At 40.2% G+C, this 21,627-nt stretch overlaps 1 protein-coding gene and 1 long non-coding RNA gene across 3 annotated transcripts in view; both read right to left on the reverse strand.

Annotated features, from left to right (window-relative positions):
- Window positions 1–693: 693 nt before the first annotated feature.
- On the reverse strand, window positions 694–5,640 carry LOC138439428 (uncharacterized). The gene is made up of 2 exons (XR_011256727.1): window positions 4,645–5,640; window positions 694–1,070 (listed from the first exon to the last, which is right to left on the reverse strand). It is a non-coding gene; the product is annotated as an uncharacterized lncRNA (long non-coding RNA).
- A 9,827-nt stretch (window positions 5,641–15,467) lies between these two features.
- Window positions 15,468–21,627, reverse strand: part of HECW1 (HECT, C2 and WW domain containing E3 ubiquitin protein ligase 1) — a 488,368-nt gene continuing 482,208 nt past the window's right edge. For both annotated transcript variants that reach the window (XM_069588229.1, XM_069588230.1), the window contains one exon: window positions 15,468–17,391. In XM_069588229.1, the coding sequence (XP_069444330.1) occupies window positions 17,280–17,391 (112 nt within the window). In that variant the 3' untranslated portion in view covers window positions 15,468–17,279. The remainder of the gene's footprint in view (window positions 17,392–21,627) is intronic.

Here is a 21,627-nt window from a genome sequence, read left to right on the forward strand (position 1 = left end):
GTCGTGTCTGACTTTGCGACCCCATGAATCGCAGCACGCCAGGCCTCCCTCCCTGTCCATCACCAACTTCTGGAGTTCACTCAGACTCACGTCTATTGACTCAGTGATGCCATCCAGCCATCTCATCCTCTGTCATCCCCTTTTCCTCCCGCCCCCAATCCCTCTCAGCATCAGAGTCTTTTCCAATGAGTCAACTCTTTGCATAAGGTGGCCAAAGTACTGGAGTTTCAGCTTTAGCATCATTCCTTCCAAAGAAATCCCAGGACTGATCTCCTTCAGAATGGACTGGTTGGATCTCTTTGCAGTCCAAGGGACTCTCAAGAGACTTCTCCAACCCCACAGTTCAAAAGCATCAATTCTTCAGCATTCAGGCTTCTTCACAGTCCAACTCTCACATCCATACATGACTACTGGAAAAACCATAGCCTTGACTAGACTAATTGTCTTGCACTATTGCACTATTGTCTTGCAAGTCAGTTCAGTTCAGTCACTCAGTCGTGTCCAACTCTTTGCAACAACCCTATGGACTGCCACACGCCAGGCTTCCCTGTCTATCATCAAACCCTGGAGCTTGCTCAAACTCATGCCCATTGAGTTGGTGATGCCATCCAGCCATCTCATCCTCTGTCGTCCCCTTCTCCTCCTTGTGATGACAATTCATTAATTATTTCCTACAGGGAAACATTCAGAGTGTTGCATATTCAATTCAATCACATTTATTTACCAATATTTATGGAAGCCCACTTTAAACATACTGCTGCTGCCACTAAGTTGCTTCAGTCGTGTCCAACTCTGTGCGACCCCATAGACAGCAGCCCACCAGGCTCCCCTGTCCCTGGGATTCTCCACGAAAGAACACTGGAGTGGGTTGCCATTTCCTTCTTCAATGCATGAAAGTGAAAAGTGAAAGTGAAGTCACTCAGTCGTATCTGACTCTTAGCAACCCTATGGACTGCAGTCCACCAGGCTCCTCTGTCCATAGGATTTTCCAGGCAAGAGTTCTGGAGTGGGGTGCCATTGCCTTCTTTGTACACATACTGAGATACAGAAATAAATGGTCTCTGTCCTCTCTAGGAAAATAGAAAATCATACACTTAGAATGCAAATTGATAAAGCTGTCTTGCAATGACAGCTATAAAAAAAGAATGATTCAAAATTGTTTCTATTGTATAGTATATATTTTTAAAGTGCATAGAAAACAGGTGATGTTATTACACTTAAATAGTGATTCTTTTTATCTATCATTGAGTAATTTTCTTTCATTTGTATTTTCCAAATGTCTTTGGTTGGTTATATATTGATTCTATACTTAAGTGAAAAATTTTAAGCTTTGTTTTAAAATAAATATTCCATAGTTGAGCCATCCAGGCATGAAATATGGTTATTTTAAACAGAGTTCATACGTACCTGGATGCTCCCTGTCTTTCCATCTACTGATGGGGGATTAAGTTACATTCTCTTTCTTCTACTTAAAATTAGGGTTTGTTGTATGTCTAAACTTTGGTTATTTTTAAAATACCATACCACTGTCTGGGAAATTACATGTAGGTTATATAGATCTAAGCTCTTTGAGGATGCAGATGCCTTTGAGATCAGCATTTCAAATAAGTAACCTTTGACACCTCCTATCAAAGAAAGATTGACTTGTACTTCTGATATGGGTGCCAAAATTATATAGCATTTAGGTCAAATGTATGACCATTTTTCAATATTTAGCTTAGGAAGAATCACCTCATAGGATCATCTCTTCTCTCTTTTCCTTGGCCATTTAGCCTTTCTAAATAAAGTCTACATTTGAGAGAATCACAGTTGTTATATAAATTATATAAGATAAGAGTTATATAAATTATATGAAAGTGAAGGTCAAGTTGCTCAGTCGTGTCCGACTCTTTGTGACCCCATGGACTGTAGCCTACCAGGCTCCTCCATCCATGGGATTTTCCAGGCAAGAATACTGGAGTGGGTTGCCATTTCCTTCTCCAGATATAAATTATATAAGATAACTTATATAAATTATAAGATAAATTATATAAGATAACTTTGGAGAGCAGATAAACTCACACACATTTGAGGATCTGAGAGATTTGAAAGCACATGGATCTGAGAGAAGAGAAATGAAGCACAATGTCACAATGTCATTCAACAGCTGTTTGGTCAATGTTGTGGAATCTAATGAAATCATCAGCTAGCAAAATTCCAGCTGAGCTAGTTCAAGTTCTGAAAGATGATGCAGTTAAAGTGCTGCATGCAATATGCCAGCAAATTTGGAAAACTCAGCAGTTTTCTTGTCCACAGAACAGGAAAAGATCAGTTTTCATTTCAATCCCAAAGAAAGGCAATGCCAAAGAATACTCAAACTACTGTACAAATTGCACTCATCTCACACACTAGCAAAGTAATGCTCAAAATTCTCCAAGCCAGGCTTCAGCAATACATGAACTGAGAAATTCCAGATGTTCAAGCTAGATTTAGAAAAGGCAGAGGAACCAACTGCCAACATCCACTGGATCATAGAAAAAGCAAGAGTTCTAGAAAAACATCTACTTCTGCTTTACTGGCTATGACAAAGCCTTTAACTGTGTAGATCACAACAAACTGTGGAGAATTCTTCAAGAGATGGGAATACCAGACCATCTTACCTGCCTCCTGAGAAATCTGTATGCAGGTCAAGAAGCAACAGTTAGAACTGGACATGGAATAACCAAATTGGGAAAGGAGTATATTGTTAAGTATATACAGTCAAGGCTGTATATTGTAACCCTGCTTTTTAAACTTATATGCAGAGTACATCATGAAAAATGCCAGGCTGAATGAAGCAGAAGTTGCAATCAAGATTGCAGGGAGAAATAGCAATAACCTCAGATATGCAGATAACACCACCCTATGGCAGAAAGCCAAGAGGCACAGAAGAGTGTCTTGATGAAGGTGAAAGAGGAGAGTGAAAAAGCTGACTTAAAACTCAGCATTCAAAACACAAAGATCATGGCATCCAGCCCCATCACTTCATGGCAAATAGATGGGGAAACAATGGAAATAGTGACAGAATTTATTTTTGGGGGGGCTCCAAAATCACTGCAGATGGTGATTGCAGCCATGAAATTAAAAGATGCTTGTTCCTTGGAAGAAAAGCTATGACCAACCTAGACAGCATATTAAAAAGCAGAGACATTACCTTACCAACAAAGGTCCATCTAGTCAAAGCTATGGGTTTTCCAGTAATCATGTAGAGTTGGACTATAAAGAAAGCTGAGCTCTGAAGAATTTATGCTTTTGAACTGTGGTGCTGGAAAAGACTATTGAGAATCCCTTGGACTGCAAGGAGATCCACTCAGTCCATCCCAAAGGAAATCAGTCCTGAGTATTCACTGGAAGGACTGATGCTGAAGCTGAGACTCCGATACTTTGACCATCTGATGCTAAGAACTAACTCCTTGGAAAAGACCCTGATGCTGGGAAAGATTGAAGGCGGGAGGAGAAGGGGAAGTCAGAGGATGAGATGGTTGGATGGCATCACCGACTCGATGGACCTGAGTTTGAGCAAGCTCTGGGAGTTGTTGATGGACAGGGAAGCCTGATGTGCTGCAGTCCATGGGGTCACAAAGAGGCAGACACGACTGAGCGACTGAACTGAACCGAATTGAACATGCTTTGAATATTGGTAAAGGGGCAAATCAATTCCCAGATGAAAACTTTCTATATGACTTCTGAGGTGTTCATTGATTAAGAAAATCAAACACCTAAGAATATGAAGAAGAACATATGTGTAACTGAATCACTTTGCTGTATAGCAGAAATTAACACATTGCCAATCAACTATATTTCAATAAAGTAAAATAAAATAAACCTCTGAAAAATAAAATAGTTGACCAATTAAAAAGAAAGAAAATTAAACATCTTAATACATGCAGATAAGCTAATGAAAAGCAAAAGAAATATGTTCATGAACTGGATGAAATTGTCTGTAATTCTATGTTTTATAGCATAAACTCTAAAAGGAACATGTCAGATCAAGACAGCAGATGTGGGTCCACTTCAGATTGGTTGAAAATGTAATATAACTGGTATTTTACTGACTGTAATTGAATTTTTGAATTCAATTCAAAAGTTTTGAATTATTATTCTGCAAAATACATAATAGATTGATGGAAAGCTTTGAGCAAGAGGCAACAGCATCATCAAAAGAGCCTCCATGTCTCAGGAAGAATCAGCAGCATAGGAGCCTAGATCCTGTCTCCTAACTTCTCCTTTAAACACTCATGAAGAAGATGCCTAGAGGAAATAACCACATGAGCTCTAGAAAATAAAAGCAAAAAAAACTCCAATCATATAATGGACTCCAGGGTTAGTTTCTATGATTTACAGTTCTGAGGTCTGAGGACACAGACTAGAAAACAAGATTAATTAGATTAATTATTATGCTTACAAAATAATTTCTGATGATCTCCTTTTGGGAAATGAAAGTCAAGGTCAGCCTTTTATAGTCTGCAAAGACTCTGGAAACATAGAAGTAATTGTTGTGAAATGGCCCAACATAGGAATGCTTTCATTCCTAAATTCTGTTTCCTATGCAGATAAGTTTGTTTAGCCAGAAATTACATTTATTAAATCCCTAAGGTATTCTAGGCAGTGTTTAAAAAAATTTACCTGTACTTTCTTGAGGCCTCAAAATACATGGTCTTGATCTGTAGATAAAAACATAATCCCAATCAAAATCCCAATGAATTATCTTGTGGATATCGACAAACTAACAGATTTAAAGTTCATATGGAGATACGAAAGACTGAGAATAGCTAACACAATATTGCAGGAAAGCAACAAAGTCAGAGGACTGACACTACCTGATTTTAAGACTTAAACTGTTAATATAAAGTGACAACAATCAAGACAGTGTGGTATTGGTGATATTAGCAATATGGTGGAGTAGACGGTTCCCAGCCCACATTTCCCAGGATCTAGGAGGGAGGCTGTGAGACCTCAGTGCAGCTCAAGACTAAGGAGGACAACCTTGAGAAGGCAGGCTGGTGCACGCTGGCAGGCCTGGTGACTGTGGTCCCAGCTGTGAAGCAGAAGCAGCCGGGTTCCTCTGTGGACTTGGCTTTAGCTTCACTTATTCACCCTTCATTCATTCATTTATTTGTCCTATCTTTATATAGTTCTGAGTTCCTGACCTATATTATTTTCCTTTCATCTAAAGTATTTCATTTAACGTTTCTTTCACGGCAGTCTACTGGTGATAAATTCCCTGTTTTCTCTGAGAAATTTTTTTCCCCCTTCATTTTTTTCTTTTTCTTTGACCTCACCCTGTGGCATGAGGGATCTTAATTCCGCAGCGAGGGACTGAATCCACACCTCCCGCGCTGGAAAGTGGAGTCTTAACCACTGGACCACTCCCCTCTCACTTTTGAAGGATAATTTGCAGTGTACAGAATTCTAGGTTAGTGGATTTTTTTTCTCTCAACATTTCAGACATTTCACTGCACTCTCTTAATTTCTGAGAAGTTGGACATAATTACTATCTTTGTTCCTCTATAGGTAAGGTGTCCTCCCACCCCTTCTAGGCTTCTTTCAGGATCTTTTATCTTTGATTTTCTGTAATTTCAAAATGATATGCCAAAGCTTTTTTTTTTTTGCATTTCCCCTGCTCTGGTTCTCTGAACCTCTTGGATCTGTGGTTTGGACTGAGATGAAATTGGGGGAAATTTTCAGTCATCACTGTTTCATGAATGTCTTCTGTTGCTTTTCCCCTTCTCTTTCTCGTATTGCCATTATATATACATTACCTCTTTTTGAGTTGTCCCAAAGACCCTGGATATTGTTTAGCATTTTTTGGCCTTTGTTCTCTTTGTTTTTCAGTTTTCAGGGTTACTACTGAGAGATCCTCAATTTCAGAGATTCTTTCCTCAGCCATGTCTAGTCTAATAAGCCCATAAAAAGGCATTCCTCGTTTCTGTTACATTGTGTTTTATCTTTCTCAGCATTTCTTTCTCATTCTTAGGAATTCTACTCTCTTCTCACATTGTCCATCTGTTCTTGTGTGTTGTCTACTTTACCCATTAGACCCTTAGTATAATAATCATAGTTTTTTTTTAATTCCCATTCTGGTCATTTCAACACCCTTGCTATGTCTGGCTCTAATGCTTGCTTTGTCTCTTCCAATAGTGTTGCTGTTGTTTTCCTTTTGGTAAGCCTAGTAGTGTCTTTCTTAGCAACAAGAAATGAGGTGCCTGTAGAAGGAAGTGCTGTAAATGGGCCTTCAGTCACAGGATGGTGTGGGGGAGGGGAAGCATTCTACAGGCCCAGGATCAGGCCTCAATCTTTTATTGAGCCTTTGCCTCTGGACTGTGAACCTCACAAGTGTCGCTCAGTTTCTCCCTCCCTCCTGAAGTGGGAGAGTATTACCAGAGTGCGCTGGAGTTTGGTATTTCCCTTTTCTGAAGTCAGTTAGGCTCTGGTAATACCCCAGCTGGTTAGGGTCTGTTTGGCTAGCTTCCCCTGTAGGCTGGACTTGTTAAAAAGAACAGTGTTCTGGCATGTTTCAAAATGGTTGCTTTTCCCCCTCCCCCTGCCAGAAGCTTGAGGGTATTTTTCTCTGGTAATTACTGTGGGAACCTGGTTAAACTCCTGGAAGGAAGTCTCACAAGACGGTGGGGACCTCCCTATGACTAAATCCTCCTGGAGTTTTAACTCTCAGACTTGTTCACATTGAGTTTCCTCCTTCAGCACTGGCTCCTGTGGCAATTTGAGTCTTTGCTCTGATCAATCACTAGTCCCGATATTTGCCCGACTGTCTTTCCAATCTTGAGGCCACAGCTGGCTTCGTGTCTTTCTCTCTCTCATGGATCCAAGAAGTGTTGAATTTTCAGCCTGTCTTTGTTTTTTTCTGAGTCATCAGGACGAAGTGATGACTTATAAGCTCCTTACATGAGGAACTGGAAACTGAAAGTCTTATTAATTTTTTACTCCCTGTATAAATTCAGTCATTTATTCAAGAAAATATCCAGTGATTAATTAATTAATTAACTAAATGAATTCATTACATTGATATTTAGCCAGAACTGTTTCAGGCTTTGGTGCTATAAGGGTAAGCAAAACAAGTTTTCCTGGAGCTTCCATTCTTATGTAGGAGATACAATAAACAGAGATATAAGGTTGAGAGAAGTATGAAAAAACATGAAACAAGAAAATGAGATTGGGAGGGATTGGGGACTATGCTTCAGAAATGTTGCGTATAAAAGTCTCTCTGAGAAGATGACAGATGTGGAGAGACCTAATGGAGAGAGAGAGAGTACCTTGTAGACATGAAGGAGAAGAGCATTTCAAGCAGAGCAAATCATAACTGCAAAGGCTCTCAGGTGAAAATGTGTTTGGGTGTGTGGCTGGGAGAGAGAGGTAAGAGGTAAGCAAGGTAGCCAGAGGCATATCATGTAGGGATTTATATACTGATGAGAAACCATTGGAGGGCTTGCACTGGAGAGTGATGTGATTTAACACATGTTTTATAAGGCTCATTCTGGCTACAGGGTGGAGAACAGACTGTAGGGTGCTAATTGGATCCTGAAAGGAGACTATGACAATAATACAAACGGGAAGTCACTGTGGGCTGGACTAAGGGAGGTGGCAACGGAACCGGTGAAAAGGAATGGAACTGCTGGTGGATTAGATGAAGAGCTTGAGAGAAGGAATCTTTCTGCCGTTTCTCTGAGTCTTGGGTCAGGTATGTGTGTAATTCCATCATGAGAGGGACTAATACTTTTGCCAAGGACCAGTGTTCTTGATGTGGCTTCCAGTTTGTTCTCACGGGTTTCAGTTTATCCCTGTGAGCTTCCTTTTCCTCCCCTGCTGCAGATCTGGCTTCTCTTCCTGATTCGGACCAACCATTGGCTGTAAAAGCTTTTAGAGATTTATTTACCAGCTCCAAGAGCTGTGTAAGGTCCATCCCGATAATAAAGTCCTTATTCTGTATCACTCAGAGTGACTACTTTCCTGATTAAAACCTTAACTGATACAGTTTGATCTGTTTATCAGCCCACTGAATAGAGATATTCATGAACCAGTTGGATATAAAATGTAAGAGATATTTTAGTGATATCCATGATTTGTGGCTAGTCTTTTTTTTTTATCCTATAATAAATAACTTTTAAAACTATTGTCTTCTAATTGCATTGCATTGTGTTCAAGGAATGTAGGAGTATGACTTCTTTGGCATTCATTGAGTTGTTTGTAGTCTTTATCTAGGAACAGTCTTTTGTACTTGGGAAGAACGCATATTTTCTGGATAAAAGATTTTATGGGTATCCATACAATAGGTAGGATATGGATTATCCATAAAATCCTTAAGAACTCTTAAAATTAAGAGAACAAAATTGCAGGTAAATACTGTTGGGGAGTAAGACGGTCATTACATATTTGTAAAATAAATAAGCCACCAAGGAGACCCTACTGTCATCAACTTACACATGCATAAAACACAAACTCAAAATAAATGAAGCTTACTGAGTTACAAATTCAAAGAATTTTGGTTTATAAATTATTTTTAAAATGGACCAAAACAAATAACAATAATTAACAAATCAAATCACATTTATGTGTGTGTTTCTATACCAAGAAAATAAACTCTACTTCTTACAACAAAAACAGAGTTGAATGACATTGGATAAGCACTTACACATGAGCTTTTGGGGGCTCAGCATTCTCAGGGTAGAAGTTCAGAGTTCTTATCTCAACCTAATAGTTTAATCTACAAGATAAAAATCAACAGGGATTTCCCTGGTGGTCCAGCGGCTAAGACTCCTCACTCTCAATGCAGGGGGCCCAGGTTCAACCCCTGATCAGAGAACTAGATCCCACGAGCTGCAACTAACACCCAGCGCAACCAAATAAATATTTTTAAAACATCAACTGAGCAATATTTGCTTTTATCATACAGTTATGACAAAACTACATTTGATAAACATATGAAGAATATAGATTCACTTAATTTAGAAGCAATATCTGTCAAATATTGTGAGGTGATACACATTTTCCTACAAGGTAAATGTTTAAAGAATTAAAAAAAAAAAACAGACAAAGGCACAGTATTATTCTTTTCTTACCTGGCTTCTCAAAGTTTATGATTTTCTGTCCTTGATTTATATATTCTATACTTTCTCAGTCTGTCTGAACATTTAGAAGTAATTACTTAACACCTTTTAGACTGCAGTATCATTTCAAGTTCTCCTTGTTTGTTCTATCTGGCTCACATTTTTTATATGTTTTTGTTGATGAGCTCATATAAATATGCTGATTTCTCGTCTCGCTTCAGCATTATCATTCATTCGAACTAAACAGTGGCCACCAGGCATAGTGGACTCACTCGAAAGGTTAAACTAAACTTTCAGTACTTGGTTTCAAGTTATCCCAGTAAAGAAAGGATGCCTAATGATCTTTGAGTTAGTTATCTGTTGCCATCATAATGATGTACAACAATCATAAAATACCACTGTCATATAATCATGTCTCAGCTGGAGTTTGGCTGGGTGGCTTTCACGATCTTGGCTGAATTTGCCCAAATACTTGGGGATTGACTGGCTGTTGGTTGTCTAGCCTGGTCTCAGCTGTGCTCCCTGTGTCTCTCATCCTCCTCTTATACCAGGCATACACTCTTCAGGACAGGAGAGCAACAAGAGAGAAAAAGAGAGGTCAAGCTCAATTTTCCAAATGCTTTATAAGCCTCTGCTTGCAGTAAGCTGGCCAAAACAGGTGGGTTAGAGTTTAGAATGCTCGGCTCCCTGTAGGAGGTGATAGCAGAGTTATAGGTGTAGTAAGTTCAGTTCATTTCAGTCACTCAGTCGTGTCCAACTCTTTGCGACCCCATGAATTGCAGCACACCAGGCCTCCCTGTCCATCACCAACTTCCAGAGTTCACAGGGTGTGGCTGTAAGTGAGGAATTGGGGCCATTTTATGATATCTACTATAATCTTAGAAAAGAGATACTCCTTATTGTTCTGAATAAGCTTGAAAGAAGAGAAGCTTTTTTCATGGACAAATATAAAAGTTTGGGTAAAAGTCATGACCCAGCTAAATTTTATTACACTTAAAAAGTAATAGGCAGCACAATATTGTAAATTAACTATACTTAAACACAAAAAGAAAATAGAAACTACATAACTATAATGGCAAAAAGAAAACTGTAATGTACACTCTTTGGAATAAAATGAAAAGAAATGCAAGTTCTTGGACATTCTGGGAGATGCCTAATGAAACTAGTTTTGACATTCAGAGGTTCTAGACACTTAAAAAAATTTCTTTGTAGCTATGTTCTCCTAGGTCTTCAAGATGAGAAGGTTTTAAGGCTGATTTACTCACTTCTAGGTCCTTCTCTGTTTACTGTTTCAGTAAAAACAACATGTTTCCCTCTTGGTGATAAATTTGTCACTTTCCCCAATTTTATACATGCTCAAATCTTGTCTCAATTATAAACACATCTTTGTCTGTCTTTTCTCGCTAGCAGAAAACAGCCCATGGCTCCTGTTCACTTTCCCCATAGCATTTTGCTTATTTATTATTATTATTTTACAATGACATCACATCTTACACAAGAGCTGGGGTGGTGAGTGGGAGAGAGGCTGTGCATATTAAAAACAGGGGCTGAATTTCAAATAAAGGGGAAGAATAGTGTCATAGGCTGGACCATGGACTCCCTGAGGGTAAAGACTCCTGAGAACAGGGCTCAGGGTATAATAAGTATTCAAAAAATGCTTAAAGGAATGAAAGCAATGGGTACTGGTGGCTGACTACTTAGACTCGGAAGTCAGGCTCCTTGTTCAAATATTGGCTATACATTTACTAGGATAATAATATGAAAAGCTAGGATAGCATAGGATCCTATACTATAGCTAGGATAATACATGAAAAATACCAGTTGGGTTTTTTTTTTTAAGTAGTGAAAAATTTATTATGATCCCAGTCATCTTCATAATCCTTTGATTAAACAAATACTATGATATTAATTTTCTTTCAAAAAAAGTGGATATTTGATGTTTATTTAATTATTGGCCACATCTTGCAGCTTGCAGGATCTTAGTTCCCCAACCAGGGATTGAATCCAGGCCCTCAGCAGTGAAAGTTCAGAGTCCTAACCACTGGACCACCAGGGAATTTTCTGTAATATTAACCACTGATTTACTATATTAAGCTATTTTATTATGTACTAAAGATAAGGTACTCCTATTTAAATACTGCAAAAGGACCATAAAAATGTTTTAATGTTTACTTCTGTGAAAAGCAAGCACAGTAAGTATTTAGCTGAAAGGGACCAATAGAATTTAATCATTCATTTTTATGAAAAAATTTTAAAATAATTTAATAATAATTGAAATATAGCTGATTATATTAAACTATTTTAAATAGCAGTAATTTATAGGTAACAATTTTGTTTCTTCCATGATTATCATTGCAATTCAAAAGCCTTTAGTAAATTGATGGTGAATCACGTGGTTCTAAATATGCTAGCCTTTATTTACTATTACTGTTACCTTTGGGACTGATGACAGCAATGTGGCAGGTAGGAGGATGATTGGATTGAATTGTGTCCTCCAAAGGAGCTGGCTGGGGTCCTAACTTCTGGTACCTCAGAATGTGACCTTATTTGGAGTTAGGGTCTTTATAAATGCAATCAAGTTTAAAAAATGAGACCACAGGGTGGGTTGTAAGCCAATATGGCGGCTGTCCTTATATAAAAGGGAAATTAAAACACAGACACACACAAACACACAGAAGGGGAGAACATCACCCAAGGATGAAGGCAGAGATCTCCAGGCCAAGGAACACAAAGATTGCCAGCAAACCACTGGAATCTGGAAGAGAGGGGTGGGACAATCTCTCTCTCAGCCTCAGAAGGAACCACCCCACCATCACCTTGCTCTTGGACTTCTAACCGTGTTTAAGCCACTCGATTGTAATCCTTTGTTATAGCAGCCCCAGCAAACTCATATGGCAGGTGACTACTCATTGGCTGTGGATTCCTGACATCCACTATGGTAGATTTCGGTTCTGTTTCTTCTTTTTTCCTGGCAAATTTCTGAAGAGTTATGTTAGCTTCAGGAGCACAGGACCCCAGGGGATATTTTGTGACAGGGCATAATTTCTGTTCCCAAGATAGAGCTTAGTGGCTTGAGCAGATCACCTCTCCTGGTCTCCTATTCCTATTTCCAAGATAAACTAGCCAGAGAAAAGTATCTAAGTGTCTGTTCTCAGCTATAAACGTGATTCCTGCTGCTGCTGCTGCTGCTACTGCTAAGTCGCTTCAGTCGTGTCTGACTCTGTGCGACCCCATAGACAGCAGCCCACCAGGCTCCCCCCGTCCCTGGGATTCTCCAGGCAAGAACACTGGAGTGGGTTGCCATTTCCTTCTCCAATATATGAAAATGAAAAGTGAAAGTGAAGACGGTCAGTCATGTCCGACTCTTAGCGATCCCATGGACTGCAGCCCACCAGGCTCCTCCATCCGTGGGATTTTCCAGGCAAGACTACTGGAGTGGGATGCCATTGTCTTCTCCAAAACGTGATTCCTACCGCACTGATAAAGGTGATCCTAACTTTCTGTAACTCCATTTATTCTGTTAGAGAAGAGTCTTCTATATTTAAACCACATCTTGAGTATAAGCTTTGTATGTCTTTTTTTTTTTTTTACAGTATATAATTAATGAATTATCAGCACAGTGTACTGGGAAGGTATGGTCATAGAAATCAGGAGATCTGAAATTTAATCTTGATTTCAGAATAATGATAAGATTGAAACACAAAATAGTATCATCTACCCCTCTTTGTCAGTGATGGTCTAGGCTAATTTTTTTTCTTAAGAGAAAAATTACTTTCAGGTTGAATGAGTCTAACATAAACCCAGCATGGGTATAAAAACAATATGAGATCTCTCAGGTTTTTCCTTAATTCTACCCATACTTTTTTCTGAGAATAAAATATATTTTCCTCAAAGAATAAATCAACTGCTGGCCACCCAGTGAGAGTCACATGGTTTTCTTTTAGAAATCTGGAAGGAGATAAGAGGACATCGCTGAGGCATTGGGAGTGATGGTATGTGCCACCGGCCACAACATCTTTGTCTGTAGCTAAGCTTCGTCCTGGGGTCACACCAGGTATCAGGCTCTGGCCTGAAGCTTTGGTAGAAACATCTCAACAGGTAGGGAATCAATAAGCCAGTGAATGCCTGGTTCAACAGAAAGGTCACTCCTTAATTTCACACTTTGCGTGCCATTCTAAATGGCCTACACCAGGAATTTGTTACAAAACCTGTCCCTTTATTCACGGCTTGTGAACACATTATTATGCCTTTTTGACAAATAATTTTCCCAGGGGAGTACTTACCATAGCAGCTGGTAGTCTTCTGTGTTGTTTTATTGCCTATACTCCATGAGAGCAGAGGCATGATACAAATTGTTGTACATGACCCTAGCCTTCTGTTTGCAATAAGGAGCACACACAATGCCATACCAAAGTGTTTATTGACATTCCTTGAAGGTGGTAGGATGGAAGAGAAAGCTTGGCCTGAGTATTACGTGACATTTCTCTTGTCGATGGAAGCAAAATCAGCCCAAGAACAAGGACTTCTCCTGCTATTGTCTAGAACAAAGACTTGAACAAAATCATTATAGACATTTCTTTAGGTAAATTGGAAGCTGCAAGAAGTAGGCTAATGGAACAATATTTACTCTAAATACTACCTCTAGGCACCTTTTTTTTTTCTACTAGAACAAAGGGACTACATGTCACTAACAGGAAAATAACACGTTCTCTTTTGGACCTTATGATGGTTGGAACATCCATCCCAGACTTTGATGATATAGTATTGCAGTAGTTTTAAGAATGAACACTGAAGTACATAATAGTAATAATAATAATAAAGCACCACATTTGTTATGTAAAGTTCTAACTATTTTCATTTGAAAGTGTTTTACCTTGACTGGGAAAACATTTGTGGCAACTGAGAAATTTTCTGAACCCAAATTTGGGACACGTGGTTTGACACGTGGACTGATGGTGCCACAGATCTAACATTAGAACTGTTCTGGAAGGTCCAGCTTGTGGGCTGGTCATACAAATGCACTTACTGTTAAATGACATATGATCATGTGTTAGAAGAGAAAAAGATAGAGATTCTGTATATTTAAAGCCTGCCAACAAACCGTATACCTCTTTTTCTTAATTTTCTCTTTGAATGACAATTGTGATGGTAGTAAAAAATTTTCACAACCACGGTCAACTTATAGACATAGGAATTACAAAGAAATCAGTAGCTTTATAGCACTTCTCTTGAATCTGCAGAGTCCATTTCTATTTTTAGATTATCATTTTCATATAGTAGAATAAAATGGAACATACACAAAATTATTATAATACTTCATATTATTTTTGAAGCATTTTTCAAATTGACACATAAGTGTTCTCTCATTTACTGTTTTTTGTCCCCCAATTAAAGGTAATATACTCTTACTAAAAATAGCTTTAAAAGATCTTGTTTTAGGGAAAGCGTGATTTAAAAGTTAATTTTATAATGTGCCTCCATGGAGAAAACAAATACTTTAAAAATAAATTATACATGGTAACAAATGAGTGAGATCTATCTTGCTCATTATGAATTATATGATTTGGGGTGGTTTGCACCTCCATATGGTAACATTAACAGCATAATTGAGTCATATAGCTGTTTTGTTATACATGTAATTACATATATATATATATAATGTTATACATATATTAAGTAACAAAACATAATCTGGAACAAAGAGAAATAAAGATCTTTCAATAACAACTGTCTGTCGTCTTTGTCTTCATTTCTCAGGGAGTCTGTGCAAGGCTGTAAGGGAAACTGGGACCCTATTAAGCACACTTCACATTTTTCAGGGACTCTGACACCAGTGTTTCTTTCTGGAATTTCATACTCTTATGAAATACTGTTCCTGTAATGCTTCTGGGATATATCTGAACCATGGCATTGGGTAGGGCAGTAGGAATAAGGAGATATTAGTTGAAAACCATTCATGTCTAAGTTTTCTATGTATACATATCTTCTAGGATACCTTGTTCCTTCTGTATTGGGGAGAATAGACATCAGTTAATCTATTAACAGCTTAATTAGATATTTGTGTTAATTGTGAAGATTCCTGGGAACAGGCTCCATTTTGGAACAGCTTTCTCTCTTGCCAAAGCCTAACATATGAGTCCTAAAAAAAAGAACTGAATGCTTGAATTAACAGTATTTACATATATCTAACACCAAGTTCTAAAAATGAAAGATGCTCCCTTTACTAAAGATGCTCTTCTATATAGGATGGTGAAATAATTTGCAACATCCTTATGTCCTGATTTCATAAATAATAGCTCTACTGGAATCCATGACTTTCCAGATGCTGAGACATGTCCTGAATGATACAGATCCTTCAGATTCTGCATTATGGAACTTACACATTCCATCATCCTATGTCAGTAAATATTCTTTGTAGACAACAACAGAAGGCCAGATTTCTGTAACATACATATTCCTTGATGGACCACGGGTACACAGCAGCAAGGAGTGCTGGGCATTCGAATTCCTACTAAAGGAATGTTTCCTTATGGAGGGCAGGGAACACAACTGATGCATTGTCTGGACACAAACCAACATGAATACAAGACATGGTTCCAGATGAAATTAACTTGCCCACGTTTCTCACATTTTCCCTTTGTTTAATATATATTGAAGGACAACAATAACATTTCAACATTTCTTTTTCCCAGTGAAGCAAAACACTTTCATTTACAACATATTTAAGACGACATGGATAACAACATTAGAAAAATAGCAAATGACCATCATGTTTGGGTTTCTTCCAAATGTAATCAAGAGGTCAGGCTGTCTCTGGAGCCTGCAACTATTACTCTGAAACACTACATTTACTGAGACATCTCTTTGCTGAATGCTAAAAGAAACTGGATCCCTCTTTGACAGAAATTGGTGTGCCTTTGGAGGGGGGGCGGGGGTTAGGCCTCTGCTCCAGGAGGATTGCTATGGAGGAAGGAGATGTATTATTTTGCCCTTGATCCCTAACAAGCACCATCGCTCTCTGCAGCTTCTGATTTAGCGTGGTCCCTGTGGACAATCAGATGTGAAGGAATTTGAACACCATGGTGAAGAAAAACCGAAAAGTAAACATGAAAAATAAAAACGCTATCAAAGTTGAAACAAAAGTTTGTTTGCCAAACAAGTAATTACTTGGCTTGCATGGAAGTCATGAGATTATCAGGACATTTTTTTTCCCCCTCTGGGAAAGAGACCTGTGATCAAACAAAGCAAAATAAAACAGTTCAGACCCCAAGCATTCAGAGCAACTGAGCATGTCCTTCTGAATCATCCTGATGTCCTTTTCCCCTTTCTCCCGTTTGCTTCAACATTTCTACACAACATCATGGGGGCAGAAGCCTCGTTGTTTATGCTACATAATGCAATCTCCTTCTTGGACGTGTGCACAAGTTTGTGCTTCTTGGGTGGTGGGTGTTCACAGGGGGTGTGTCCCCACCCCCAGACTTCTCTGAACTCAAGTCGAACCATAATCCCCACAACCACTGGGATGCCCTGCATTGCATCAGCAGGAGGTGTTTTTCTTGCTGTTATTATTGGTTGGAAAGTGTGATATTTGCACCATATGTCTAGGCTAGTTCCAGCTGATGGGGCCGATGCCATATACAAATCATAAGTTGAATATATCAAAATTTCGGTTTAGCCACTGCTGTTTTTGGATGGATTGGATGCCCAGGGAAAAGTAGAATGGGAAGAAAAGAAAGAGTTGATCAGCTCCTATTCTGAAGTTGGTTGTTAGAAATTATAAAAACAAATGGTGGTTCTGCTCAGAAGACATGGGTGTAGAAAAGCTTGGAATGCTTAATGCTCAAATTTCCCCTTAAATCATAGAAATGGAAGTAAACATTTATTACCATTTGGTCAAGTGTAGCATAACTTGCATTCATATTTCATTGTTAGTAATGGAGGTATGCGGAGATATACACAGACCTTGAGACAGCTGTTTTTTTAAATATTGCATACAGGCTAGCAGTTCATTGAAAGTAGAGGAGATAAGCCTGAAAGTTAGATCTTAGAAGAAGGCAATTCTTCATGCACAGCTCGTCAATCCTGATTTGGTTTTGAAAATGAAAATCACAGAATACCAAAATCAAAGGAGAGTTGATTCAGGGAAAGGGAAAGGATGATGTCACTGGCCAGGAAAATGTCAGGGAAGTTGCCAGTTTCTCATTCAAGTCCAAAGGTGCTGGTTTCTTCTACTGCCGTTAACAGCTTTTCATACAACATGGAGTACGAGGGATAAGGTGGAAGATCCAATCGATTGAAGCACGTGTGTGCCCTGAATGGGGGAGAAAAGGCTGGTCAAAGTGTTTGTTTCAGTGATACAACTGGCTTGGCTAGTTCTGTGATCAGTCTGAATCTGTGAATCAAAAAGCGAATCAAAAGGGAGTGGAACTGTGTTTTAGCCCCACTATGCACACACTGCAAAGAACCACAGCCTTCCAGATGTGAACAGAACAGTTAGAATACCTAGAACTGGGGGAGTCTGCATTTGGAAGCAAACCACACTATACTAGCACTGTACTAGCAAACCAGTGACATTCTACAATTAAGAGATGAAGCTGGATGTGGTTGGTGAAGGAGGCAGAAAACATAATTAGTATCAGAGTCATATTCCCAAGTCTCCCTGCCCAACTCTGATTTCTGGACTTCTGTAAACCCTGTGTATTGACTTAGAGGTGCCAATGGACACCCTGGAACTCTGAGATCCAATGCTCCTACAAGGCAGGTGTGTCGTGGAGATGGTCTGACTCCTTTACAGTTCATGGTGGGGCTTGCGTAACCTGGAGCAAAGATGCTACATTTCCAAGAACAGCTGCATTTGTGGGATAATCCTTCCTGGGGGCCAGCAGCATCCCAGTGCCACCTGCCCTGGCTTCTGCTTATTTCATCATGTTCTTCATCCTACAGGCCCATTTCTGTGGGCCAGTGTCTGGCCTAGATGAAGAATGGCTTCCCCTGCCATGTGCCAATATGTGGACCAGGACTACACCCTGCTAACCAACTTAATTGGTTGTGGTGGTGGTGCTTTAGTCTCTAAGTCAGATCTGATTCTTGTGACTCATGGACTGTAGCCCTCTGCCCAGGCTCCATTGTTCATGGGATTTCCTAGGCAAGAATACTGGAGTGGGTAGCCATTCCCTTCTCCAGGGGATCTTCCCAACCCAGGGCTTGAACCTCGGTCTCCAGCATTGTAGGCAGATTCTTTACCAACTAAGCCACCAGGGAAGCCCAACTGAGTTAAGAGGGACAGAAAAATGCCAAGTGTACTTTTGGAACTGGCTGAATTCCAAAAGTCAGGGGCAGGATACATGCAGACTGCATCTTCTTGGTTTTCTTTATCTGGTCATTTTAACTATCACTCATGAGTGGAAATAATACAGAAAAAAAATCATCTATTTACAAAACAGTTTGGATCAGACTGATTCTATAGAAGTTAATTTCTGGAAATAAATGGAAACTTTAGCAAATGGCACTGCTTCAAGACCTAGTGTGAACAAGAGCTGCTCTTACTGCATTCATCTATAGCTTTGGTTAGCTCTTAAATATTGATACGTCTTAGTCAGTAATCTAGAATGAATAAACATTATCAAATCACGATTGGATTCTGCGTTCCTAGGTCCTCGTTCCCCTCCATGTCGTCTGACTGCACCAAGGACCTGAGTACATCATTCCCTGGGCACTGGGAATGTGCTCTCAGGTGAGGTGGGGCATGGAGACAGCACAGAACCAGACTTTGGAAGGCCTCTATTCTGATCGCAGTCCAGTCACTGACTAGCTTTACAACCTTGGGAAAGTCAGTGAGTCTTTGTGGGCCTCAGTTTCCTCACTTGTAAAATGGGGTAATAACACATGCTTTGTGCACATCAGAGGGTTGGTGTGAGAACAGAGTACCCACAAGTGCATTTCGTAAACCATGAATCATCATTTAAGCATCAGAGTTTCTTAATAATGCAAACACAGTTGCAATCATGATTTTAGGAACTGTGTCCCCCTTGTGAGGACTTCAGACTCTTGGCTTTTTCCACCTGCCTGCTGGCAAATGAACTGTCCTCATCTCATATTTGTGCAGTTGACATTTTGGAACTCCACTGGATCTGACCAGTTGTGTTGGGTCAAACTGCACTCTGTCAGTATTATTCTGGGGTTCCAGCATTTTGAGATCATGCTGAATTTGGATTGAAATCCATCACAGTATTATCTGTGATACTTCTAATCCATGTCATCTACACAATTCATCTCCCTGTCTCCTCAATGTATTCTAAGTTTTTGATCAAAATGTGAACCAAGATAGGGCCGAAGTCAGTCTTGCTTCTCTGCAGTAGAGACCACTTTAAGGTTGGTTTAGAGTAAATATTATAACAAAAAGGGGCAGCATCAAAACCCACTGTAGCTGGCTGTATAGCCAGTTGTGAGGTCAGTTACTTAAGTTGTGTCTTTTTTTTTTTTTCCTTTTCTGGCCACACCACCTGGCTTTTGGGACCTTAGTTCCCTGACCAGGGATCGAACTCATGTCCCCTGCAGTGAAAGTGTGGAGTCTTAACCACTAGGCTGCCAGGGAAGTCCTTGTGTCTCCTTTTCATGTCCTCTTCTCCCACTTCCCAACTGCAGCTTCAGTCACCAGGCCGGTTCTCACTCTATCACTGCTGAATCTACTCTCTTCCAAATTTGTCAATAACCTCTTGATTCCCTCATCCAGAGGTGCATTCTCTATGCCCACCTCCCCTAGCTTGTTGAAACAGTTGACAGCTCTTCCTATGAACATCTTTCTCCCTTCACTTCTGGACAATTTCTCAGTGGCTGTCAGTTTCTCACTGGGACTCCCAATGGCTCCCTCATGCCTCCTTTGTAGCCAGTCAGCCTAGAGAGCAGGGCTTCAGGCACCATTGATACTTGAAGCTTGATGATTTTTCACCAGGAGGGGCTGTCCCGTGTCTTGTAGGTGTTCAGCAGCATCCCTGGCCTCTCCCTGATAGAGGCCAGGAGAACCCCTACCCAACAACCAAAAATGTCTCCAGACATTGCTAAATGTCCCCTAGGGGACAAAATCTTCCCTGCCTCCACCCTCACAAACCATCACTATAGAGTAAGCCAATACTAACTTAACCAGGCCTCCACCTCCATCCTGGGCTTGGGCTCAGGTTATCATTGCAGTGAAACATGTTCATATTAGATTTTTAGTCCGGTTCACCTGCTCCTGACTCATAATTCTGTTTTTCTCATTGATACTTGAAATGTAACCCCCTAAGCTTTCCTCCTCTCCTTTACTCTATTTCCACACTGCCTGTGCTGTGTCTACCCTGACCAGCTCCCAAGTTTTCCTTCTTTCCTTCCAAGTTTTTCCTTACCAAGTTTCACAGTAAGGAAACTCTCCCATCTTTTGGTCTGGCCTACAAGCCCTAGCATTCTCAGCCCTCATGAGTGGAGACAGCCATTGTTCACCTGGCTGCATTCTGGGCTGTGGATGGATGAATACTTTTTTCACTCCCCATTGCCAATTCTAAATCATTACTTTTCAATTTTTTGATCAAAAATTTCTGCTCCCCTGAATCTCATGCCATTTAGGTAAATTTTTTTCTTCAAACTACAAGTTTTGTTTGGCATTTTATTTTAACAAATAGGACAGGGTAGAAAATAGAGAGTACTACCTATAGATAATAAGGATGAGGTATATTGGGTCAATGGTTAAGAATCTGCCTGCCAGTGCAGGAGACATGGGCTCGATCCCTGGGTCAGGAAGATCCCTTGCAGAGGGAAATGGCAACCCACTCCAGTATTCTTGCCTGGAAAACCCCATGGACAGAGGAGCCTGGCGGGCTACAGTCCAAGGGTTTGCAAAAGAGTCAGACATGACTTAGCGACTAAACTCCAACTGTTTTGAAGAACTAGTATTTCAGATACATACTCAGGAGTATGCCTGCTTAAACTAGGTTGGGGTGTAAAGGGACCCTCTCTCTGCGTTAAACATGTTTGACCACAGTGATCTAGACCTACCTTCCACGCCTTCTGACCTCCTAAGGAACACATTGGGTAACATTTCTGGTAATTGGCTTAAATGTTTTCCACTTCAGGTCTTCCCACCATACTGTGTAGCTTCTGAGTCCACATGGCTGACTGTTCAGAGCCCTGGCCTGCCAGCTCCTTGGCCTTAGCCCCAGTGACCATCCCACCCCTGCTATGCTCTAGCGATGGTGATATTTGAAGTTTTTTCACCAGGCTCTGTAAAACTATAAACCCTGCCCCAGAGTCTTTGTTCTAACCCCCACACACTCTGGAAGGCAAGGACTTGGACTGATGCACGGCTTTGTGTGATGCTGTTTGGCTCCCTCACCTAGGAGGCTAGCTGTCTTTCTAGAGGGAAGATCTGAGGGGAAGTCAGCCTAGAACACCTCTCCTCAGAGTGTGGGCAGTGCACGCAAGGCTCACAGTCTCTGGAGAGCCTCGGACCACCCAATGGGTGCTTGGCTCTCCTGCTTGCCTGGGCTTTTGCCACCTGCCACGTGGCCTGGCCAGG

The sequence above is a fragment of the Ovis canadensis genome, chromosome 4, assembly GCF_042477335.2.
Source record: "Ovis canadensis isolate MfBH-ARS-UI-01 breed Bighorn chromosome 4, ARS-UI_OviCan_v2, whole genome shotgun sequence".
Lineage (NCBI taxonomy): Eukaryota > Metazoa > Chordata > Mammalia > Artiodactyla > Bovidae > Ovis > Ovis canadensis.